This window comes from Onychomys torridus, chromosome 23 (assembly GCF_903995425.1).
Source record: "Onychomys torridus chromosome 23, mOncTor1.1, whole genome shotgun sequence".
In the NCBI taxonomy this organism is placed as follows: Eukaryota; Metazoa; Chordata; class Mammalia; order Rodentia; family Cricetidae; genus Onychomys; species Onychomys torridus.
The window spans coordinates 2,793,843-2,803,961 of record NC_050465.1 but is presented as its reverse complement, the minus strand read 5'-3'; the positions used below and the strand labels follow the sequence as shown (position 1 = coordinate 2,803,961).

The 10,119-nt window shown below is 52.4% G+C and overlaps 1 protein-coding gene across 1 annotated transcript; it reads right to left on the bottom strand.

Moving 5' to 3' along the window:
• Positions 1-944: 944 nt before the first annotated feature.
• Chrng (cholinergic receptor nicotinic gamma subunit) lies at positions 945-6,704 on the bottom strand. The gene is made up of 12 exons (XM_036173657.1): positions 6,650-6,704; positions 6,330-6,469; positions 6,196-6,240; positions 5,922-6,031; positions 5,159-5,314; positions 4,343-4,440; positions 3,164-3,364; positions 2,890-3,004; positions 2,540-2,654; positions 1,701-1,911; positions 1,408-1,541; positions 945-1,118 (listed from the first exon to the last, which is right to left on the bottom strand). Exons 1-12 carry the CDS (start codon positions 6,702-6,704, stop codon positions 945-947), a joined length of 1,554 nt encoding a protein of 517 aa, XP_036029550.1.
• Between the last annotated feature and the right edge of the window lie 3,415 nt (positions 6,705-10,119).

Sequence of the window (10,119 nt, the reverse complement as noted above, 5' to 3'; positions counted from 1 at the left end):
GGAAGGGTTGAGACAGAGTTTCTCTGTGTGTTCCTGGCTGTCCTGGAACTCACTTTGTAGACCAGGCTGGTCTTGAACTCACAGAGATATGACCTCTAGTGTTGGGATTAAAGGTGTGTACCACCACTCTCCCTATATTATTATTATTATTATTATTATTATTATTATTATTATTATTAGACGACAGGGTTTGTCTGTGTAGTTTTTGGTGCCTTTCCTGGATTCAGCTTTGTAGACCAGGCTGGCCTTGAACTCACAGAGATCCACTTGGCTCTGCCTCCCAAGTGCTGGGGTCAAAGGCGTGCGCCACTGCCACCTGGCCTACATTCTTCTTTTAAGAGAGGTTCCACATCTACCAACCTTCTTCCAGAGAAAATTCATAAAAGGGGAGAGAGATATTGGAGCTGGAGAGATGGCTCAGTGGTTAAGAACACTTGCTTTTGCAGAGGACATGAGTTCAGTTCCCAGAACCCATTGTCTGGTTGCTCACCACCTATAACTCCCAACTCCAGGGTTCTGACACCCTCTGCTGGCCTCCAGTGGGCACCCTCACTAATGTACACATAACCCACTCCAGGCACACACATACATCTAGTTAAAAATAATAAATATACATCTTACAAAAAGGCAGGAGGAAATGTTCTCAGGCCTCAAAGGGTAAGACGTTACCCAGCCAAGGGCATTATGAAAAGCAGAGTCCTTAGGGCTTCAAAGTGACTGGGAGTCAGTAATGCTGTGCTCAAGTGAGAGGAATGTAGGAAGTGTAACACTGGTGCCGGTAGGAGCCAGCCATTGCCACATGATGCCGGGCCCAAAGTCGTGAATGACCACACCGACCACTCCAGAACGCCCCTGTCTCTTTATTTCTCTCTCTCTCTTCCCAGGGATGTAAGGGTACTTCCCAAGGTGCTTTTGCGACACACACTCCGGGGTGATTGGTGGGCTCAGCCTGGCAAAGGCAGGTAGGGGCGGGGGTCTCCAGGGAATGGCAGGTCAGGCACCCGATTATAGTGGGCCATGAGGAAGATGCCGGCTGTGCCACAAACGAACAGGGAGAGCATGGCTAGGAAACAGACCCGGTCCAGCACTCGGCCCACCAGGAACCACTCCTCGTTCCCCTGAGGGCAGCAACACATTGTGGGAAGAGGTGTGACCAGGGGCAGCATCTAGCCTGGCTCCCTCTTTCACTCTTAGGTCCACAGCTGGCCTCCATTCTCTGTTCTTCAGCCTCTTCACCCCTACCCGTCTAAGCACCAAACTGTCTTCTTTCATGGTCTCTGTCCCAGTGGTTGCTCCTCCTTCCCCCTTCCCAGCTCTGCCTTTTCCATTTCCAGACCTCAGCTGGACACCCCATTCACCCTGCCCCCATATTACACTAGAGTCCTTGCCCACCCTGCCCCAGCTTACACTGTCAAAGTGACTCTGCTGGTGCCTGGCACGGGCCATGAGGTTACAGGCATCCACACAGGCCTGGATGGCCGGGGAGGCTTGCTTCAGGCTGCTACAGAGCTCCCGGCTCTGCCTCATTTCTGGACCATTCTCTGATGGGGAAATCATCGGGGGAAGAAAGCTAGCAGGGATCTGGTTTCTCCCCAGAAGCCTGGCTGGTTCTCTCCAACTTGAATACCTGCCCAGCACTTGTCTGCTGTGTCCAGTGTTAATGGGACAGGATGGTCCCAGCAGCATCCCTTGGGCCTCACCTAGCTTCCCCAGGGCTGCCTGCACCAATCCATTGTGCTGTCTGAAGAGGAGTTCACTGCGGGGGAGGTAGAGACCCCCTTCCTCCCGAGTCGTGATGGGCCACCTCGACGAGGAGCCATTCTGGAGCCGCAGCCTGCTCTCCTGGACAGCCATGGGGGCCAGTGGGCGAATGTGCATCCGTAACAGCTGGGGCAGGAGCCTCAGGAACACCTGTAGAGGGGTTGCTCTGGTAGGCCCTGCTTGGGTAGCCAGGCCAAGCTTGAGGGGATGGGCATGAAGGCAATGTCTGAGGGGCAGCGACTGGGTCCTGGTTCAGCTTGACTACTTTCTCCTGGACACAGAACCTGAGCTCTAAGCTTTTGTGACCTTTAGAATCACCAGGGCACTTTTTTCAAACAGACTCTTACCCCCTGCCTGCTGCCAGAATATACTAGACTCCTGGGATGTACCTAGGGAATCTGCATTTGTAACACGGTTCTCAGCTGTCTGCTACGTGGGCTACAGGGCACACAGACAGCTGGGTCAGAATCCTCTCTCCTCTGCTTTCTGGGAACTGGGTAATATTGGGTAAGGTGCTCAGTCTCTCTGTGTCTGTTTCCCTCTCTGTTCAATCAAGACAATACACCAATACCCTCTCAAGGGTCTTTATGAATGTTAAAGAAGTTAGTACATGTAATGTATCCCTGGGCACTGGTATTATCATTTGCCTACTTTAGGCCTGAAGATACATTAGGCATAGATCTGCTCCTGAATTTGGGAGTAGGGAACAGGGATGTGGAGGGAGTCACGTGATTGGGAAGGACAGATGGATGCCCAAGTGGCCAGGGAAGTGCCTTGCCTTGCGGACCCCCCGGGCCATGGAGTGTGTGTGGGGGGACCGCAAGGACACATTGAGCACGACCACAGAGTTCACGACGATGAGGATGGTCACCACCATGAGGAAGGTCAGGTACCTGTCCAGGGTCAGGCAAGCAGGAGGCTGAGTGTCCCTTAGGCACCTCACACCCAGGTGCCACCCACCCTGCTTCTCTCAGGTCCCCTGGCAAAAGGTCATGACAAATGCCTCAGGAAGGGAAGGGGTTATTGGGGATATAGCCCACTGGTAGAACACTTGCTTAGCAAGGCTATGGGCTCCACCCCCTGCATGGGTGGTGAGGGGCAGGAAGCAGGTGTGAGGACTGGCCTTACTTGCTGATGAGTGGCACGTCCTGGGAGGTCTCAGGCACCTTCTTGGCCACAAGGAAAAGGAAGACGGTCTGGGCCAGGAGCACGTTGGTGGCCACTGTGCATTTCTGGCCGCCAGCTGCCCATGACCAAGGGATGCCCTCAGAACAGGTCCCCACACACCCCCTGAGGATCTTTCTCACCCTTGTCCTAGGATTGTGGTGCCACCCTGTGCCGTGATCAGGCCTGGCCTCCCCCATGGGCCCATGTGCTGCTGCCCTCCCACAGTCCCCGGTACCCTTGGCAGGAAGGAAGTAGATGAGGATGGCGACAGAGGAAATCAGCACACAGGGGGTGATGATGTTGATGATGTAGAAGAGGGGCTTCCGCTGGATGAGCAGGTAGAAAACCACCTTTTGGTGGCCTGCCTCCTCTGCTGGTGCCACGGAGTCTAGAAGCATCTTAGCTGGTCGATGCCGGATGGCCCATTCTCCATTCTCTGTGGTGAGCACAGGGGATGTGACCTGGGTAAATGTATGGCCTGAACAACCAAGTCATGGGCACCAGTACACAGGGAGACAAGTGGGATGGGAGATTGAATATTTAGTCCTCCTCCCAAAATTGGAATAATTATTGCAGGAAAAGTCAGAACGTCACTGGATCCTTTTTGGAATGTATATGTGATATATGTGTGTGTGTGTGTGTGTGTGTGTGTGTGTGTGTGTGTGTATGTATGTGTGTATGTGATATATATGTGCATGCATGTATATGTGCACATGTATGTATACACTCATGTGTGTAGGCGCATGTATATGTGTGGGTGCATGTGTGTGTTTGTATGTGTATATACATGGAAGTCATAGGTTGACATCAGGTGTCTTCCTCAATCACTTTACTTTTTATACTGAGATGAGGTCTGTCATTTGAACCCAGAACCTTGCTCTGGGAATCCCTTGTTTCTGCCTGCCTTGTGCTGGGATTACAGGCTGCCACTTTTAGCCAGAATGTATGTGGGTTCTGGGGACCTGAATTCTGGTCTTCTTGTATGTGCAGTAAGTGCTTTACCCCACAGTAAGCACTTCCAGGACAGCCCACCTGTCTATGGTTCTATGTGTATGCAGGCACGCCTGTGTGTTCTTATTCATATGCTCCAGACATTAGTGTCCTCCCTTGGGACAGAGGCAGGAAACTGGAGCAATGAAGGAGGGTGGGTGAGAGGACTTAGCAGGAGAACATGTTCAGGTGTTCCATGTTCCAAGCTCTCCTGCCTTTCTCATTAAAGATGGTCTCTCTGTGTAGCCTAGGCTAGTCTCAAACTTTCAGTCCTTTGGAGGGCTGGGATCACATACATGTGCCACCATTACTGGCTTTCTGTTGGGATCTTTTGAAAAACATATTCTGTGATACTGCAATTTTCATCATGAGGTGTGTGGGAGGGCACAACCTTGGTCTTGCAGGGATTCCCGGATGGGGTTACCTGTGAAAGCTTCGGGGTCAATGAAGATCCATTCAATGGCTTGTCCATCTTCCTGGCTCAGCTGCAAGTTGATCTCACTGGTGCTATAAGTCTGGGACCTGTGTGTCAGGAGTGGAAAGAGGGTAAAGTGAGGAAGGGAGGCCTGCTCATGAGGTCACAGACACAGTCATCTGAGGCAGCTGTGGGCACTGGCTTTGACATATACGGTATCACACTCTTAGTTCTCCACCAGGCCCCAGTGGTAGCGTGCAGGGGAACACAGATTTTTGGGTGCGCAGTGCTACTTCCTGGCCAAAGGGCTTGGGGCCTCTCTGTCCCTCTTGCTTCCACCAAAGACCATAGAGTAGAAACACAAGCCTCTCGTAAGAGGACCCTCGGGGTCCTACCAACTTCCCAAGACCTCTTGGAGTCCGGCCAATTGCTCCCAAGACTCCCATTCACTGCTTACGGATGAGGGAACTGAGACCCAGAGGTCCCAGGTTTGGCTCCAGTCACACGCTGGCTTTGGCTAGCTTCTCTTTTCCAGGACAGCCCACCTGTCTATGGTTCTATGGGTATGCAGGCACGCCTGTGTGTTCTTACTCACATACTCCAGACATTAGTGTCCTCCCTTGGGACAGAGGCAGGAAACTGGAGCAATGAAGGAGGGTGGGTGAGAGGACTTAGCAGGAGAACATGTTCAGGTGTCACCACCTGAATAGGTACAGGTCACCCAGCCTTGAGATGTCTCCGATGCTGGTTCCCCACCTCTACCCAGTCGTCCCCCCCCTAGAGCAGCTAGCTCCCTGAAGCTCCCCACTCTATCAGTGGTCTCACTGGAAGATGAGCGAGCAGTTCTGCCAGTCGAAGGGGAAGTAGGTGACAGCGATGGCACAGGAGGAGCGGAAGATGGCAGGTGGCAGCCAGTAGATACAGCCATCAGGGGACACAAGCACATTGCAGTAGAGGGCCACCTCGAAGACACCGTCCACACTGTGTGCATAGACCAGTGTACAGAGCTGTGGCAGAGACCCCACAGCCCCAGACTAGCTCTCTGCCTTGCATGGATGGGATCTGAGGTACTCGTTCCCCAGACTGCCACATTCCTGATGGGCCATCATCTAGTATCACTCACGTACCACCCCAGCAACTTCCAGGTCATCTCTGCTCTGGACCAGAGATGAGTACAGAGGTCTGGGAGAGTCAGAGTCTCCACAGTCACCTCGTAATCCCTGCTTCTCTTTCTCAGTGTTAATAACCACAGTAATGGCAAAATAGCTAACACTATGGAGTTCTTGCAGAGTGCCTGACCTTGAACGAACCATTTGTGAGTGTCACAATGACCTCTCGCCATTTTCTCAGGTTGTTAAAATTGGTTCCTGACTGCAAGGGATGGGAAAAGCCCAACCAGATGGCTACCACATTACAGGAAGCCAGGACTAGAGTCGAGTCTGCTGCCCTGGACCAGTCAGTATCTATGCTTGGGGTTCCACCCTCTGCCTGGCACCTTGCAGCACCCTGCTATCCTCTTCTTTCTCCAGCTCTCCTCATCCTGTCAGACCCTGGTGCCCTTCATTTGCTGCCCAAGCCCCCTCCTCACTTGTTCTCCAGCACGATATCTGGCCGCCAGACCATGGTGGACGGCACCCTTAGTATCCACAGGCCTTCGTAGTCTTGTGGATCCCAGCGCAGACGATAGTCACACCACTGCTACAGATGAAGAGGCAGTTGCCGGGCCTCTGCCCTGGGCTACACAGGGCTGGAGAGTGGCAAGCCAGCCTGGAGGGCCCAAGAGGTTGGGCAGAGGGTGGGGGACAGGGCAGGGGGGCGGGGACAACCAAAATAAGCAGAAATATACAGCAGTGGCTTCTTACCATTTCTATCCAGACGTTGGTCGTGAGGGCCTCCTCTCGCTCATTCTGGGGTACAGAAGACAGAGCTAAATCCCCTATACCTTCCCGCCTCAAGGACCCTGGTGCCCATTGTATCCCCCCCCCCCCCAGCTCACCAGGGAGATGAGGTTGGTCAGGGTAAGTTTCAGGCTGACGTTGACTACATCTGAGTCATGCTCAGCAGGCCGCAGATGGGGGTCGTAGTTCCGCATCAGGTCAGCAAGCAGGCGTTCCTCTTGGTTGAGGCTCTGAGCCCCTGCAACAGACAGGGAGACTCATTCTAGAGGAAGGGAAGCGCAGAGGGACAAGGACTCGGGATGCTGGGGCTGGGGAGAGCACAGATAACCCCCAGACCCTCCATCTACTGTAGCCTGGTACTCCTGATCTGTTCCTTCCACACCCCCCACTCGAGGTCTCAGGGCCCCTCATGTCACACCCATGCACACAGCCAGCAGTGGCAGAAGGAGCTGAGGTCCCTGGTCCCCACGCATGGTGCCGCAGCTCTGCTCAGCAGCAGGTGGGACAGTGGCTCTTTAGGTCTGGGGGATGGGGTAGGGTGGGCTGAGGTGTCGTGTGTCAACCCACATTCCCATCCCAGCCATCCCTGCCAGCTCTAGCTGGCCCCACCAGCTGTCCGACCACAGCATTGTCAGCTGTTCCAGGATATGTACAATCTGGGCTCAGATTACCTGGGCCAGCTAGGGGAAGAGGGATGGAATAGTCCCAACAGAGACAGGACACCCTCAAAACTGTCCCAACAGAGACAGCCTACCCTCAAACTTAGTCACTTCAGTCCTATCCTTAGTTTTCCAGCTAGGAGACCCAGCGAATGGCCAACGACAGATGGAGGTGGGAAGGGAGGCTGGTGGTGGCTGATCATGTACCCTCATTCTGTCTCAGGGAGGTGTGAAGGTGTTGTGTAGGCGTGATTTATACATGGGGTTCCCCATGACTTCAACTTAGTGTCTCAACCCTCTCCCAGTAGCCCAGTGCCTTTGGGGGTCACTCGCTTGGTCCACTGGACCAAGACACAGGAAAGAAGCACCTACAGAGTGTCTACCTTTTGACAGTGTCATATCCTGTTTTCATTTACAAATGTGTAGGGCTGCATCTTGGGCAGCATGTGACCAATAGGCCACAGATTGGAGAAGAAGGCTGCATGCATATTGGAAGACGATGGCATTGACAATAAGGGGGCCATGGCAGCTTCTCCCATGCCCTGAGACAGGAGACACGGACCCAGTAAGCTTTGGGATTAGGAGGGCTGAGAAGGATCTAGAATGTGGGGGGTTCTTGTACTAAGCCACCCGTGGACAGTGGCTTGTCAGCCAGGCTGCAGTTCATAAAATGACCACACAAATAATGGCAGGTCCTGTGCAAGGCTGGGGAGACCCAGGGATGCGGCAAGCTGCTTGGGAGACTCATGGGCCACTGGGGCAGGCAGGCCAGACTTTAGGATGTGTCCACGAGAGCCAGAGGAGGGTTCCACAGGAGAAGGAAGGACTGGGGAATGAGTCCTGTTTACTTTTAGACTCATCACCATCAAAGGGCGAGGTTGGGGCTGGTCTAGGAGCAGGGACTTGCTGCTGCTGGCTGTATCAATACTTGGGCCACCCGTCATGTGGCTGACTATTCCAAGCAGTCTGGTGTGTATTAGTATTTGGCCCTTAAGTGCTGCCACAGGGAAGTTGCCCCAGCCCTGGATACCTCTGAATGCCTAGGAGACATCCCCTGCCCTACCAGATGTCTGTGACAGTGCGGTGTGTTTTAGAAGTGAGAAATCAGGCTCAAAAGCAGGCCCCCGAAGGGCCTCGGGTCCTTCATGTCCACCAGGACTCTATGCATGGGAGCAGGGAGCACCATCTCTCGAATTGATTCCCTTCTACTGGGGTGCCTTGTGGGTGGCTTGTCCTTGGTGCCAGATCTGCACTGGGTTTCTGTTTCCTCTGAAAGCTCCTGTTTTCCTACAAAGATTCACTCACTAAACACCTGGGAGATATGCTTTCCCTGAGGGTCCAAAGCCAAAGGTTCCTTTCTACTTTAGACGTCTCTGGCCCTCCCATTCGCTCTGGTGTCCCCAAAAGCATTCCTTCATTCTCTTTTTGGACATCAGTGTCTCTGACTCAACTCCCACCTGGCTCCCCTTTGCTAAGGGTGAGCAATGGCCTCTACAGTCAGGAAGTGGTGTGAGCAGTGGCCACCTGCCATTCCGCTAGCCCCTCCCCCCTTGTCTTGCCACAAGTGTCCGGGAGAGGAAGCGGAGAGTGTAAGATTGTACTGTGACGCCTCCCTACCCAAGAAGACTGTCGCTCAGCTTGTCTCCCCTCCCCTCTGTGCTCTGGGAGAGAGGTCTGGGAGCCAGCTTGTCCTTCTCTGCAGGGCAAGTCACTTAGGAGGGGTGGAGCCTCCTGGGAGAGTCCAGTGTGGACAGGGGAAGCCTACTAAGAGAGAAGCATGCTTGTGGGTCTCTTCAATCCAGATGCTTCTTTCTCACCACCCACCACCTGTGACAAAGGCTGGAGAAGCTAGCTAGTGGCACCTCCCCTCAGTCCCCATGGGGAGCCAGATCGAAATGCAGTGTCGATGCTGGACAAATGGTTGTCGTGCTTTATGGATTACTGAATGATAACAAGAAAAAGTCTGTGTACAATCCAGGCACAAATTTTTCCTCCACACATTTTTAGTCTGTGGCTGGCTCAGTCGGAAGATTCCGAACTTACAGACATGGCTCACATCTCATTGATCAAATCATGGCGTGACTGCGTTGGCTCACAAAGGAGCCTGGTTTGTTGTTGTTGGCATGTTTTATTGTCAACTTGACACAAGCTAGCATTATCTGGGAAGAGGAACCTCTCTGTTGAGAAAAGGCCTCCATCCAGACTGCCTGTACACAAGTCTGTAGGGCATTTTCTTGGTTAGTGATGGATGTGAGTGTGAGCCCACTCACAGAAGGCAATGCCACCACTTGGTAGATGGTTCTGAATTGTATAAGAAAGCAAGCTGAGCAAGCTATGAACAAACAACCCAGTGAGCAGTGTTCCTCCATGGCCTCTGCTTCATTTCCTGGCTCCAGGTTCCTGCCTTGAGTTCCTGGCCTGACTTCCCTGGATGATGAACTATAACTGTAAGCTGAAGTTAACCCTTTCCTCCCAAGCTGCTTTTGGTCATAGTGTTCGATAACAGCAACAGAAACCCTGACTAAGACAGATGCTCCAGAGGTTCATAGGAAGGTTTTTCTTTTTTAATTTATATTATTATTGTGATTATGTGTATGAGGAACCTGCACATGCTATGGCCATGGTATGTGTAGGGTCAGAAAGCAACATTTCTTTTGTTTGTTTTTTGAGGCAGGGTTTCTCTGTGTAGCCCTGGCTGTCCTGCAACTCTCTCTATAGACCAAGCTGGCCTCAAAACCAAAGATCTACCTGCTTCTGCCTCCTGAGTGCTGGGATTAAAGGTGTGTGCCACCACACCTGGCCCAGAGAGCAACATTTTGGAATGTGTTCTCCATTCTGCATTTATTTGCTTGGGTTGTCAGGCTTTCCTGGGAAGAGCTTCTTCTCACTGAGCTGTCTCACTTGCCTCCCACCATGTTTTCAAAAAAAAACGATAACAAGAAAATCCATTAATAGCCTACTTTTTTTGTTGTTGTTGTACTTAATTAATTAACTTTTGGAGACACAGTCTTGTGTAGCCCAGACTAGCTTCAAGCCAGCTGTATAGCTGAGGAACAAGTTGAGCTTCTAGCCCCATGCCCTCTCAACTGCCACGTTTACCAGGCTGGAGACCAAACCCAGGGTTTTGTGCGTACTAGACAATTGTGCCACCATCTGAACTGGTGGGGAAGCTTTGCTTCATGAGAAAAGGAGTAAGAAATGACAGGCTCCTTTCCTGACAGAACATAGA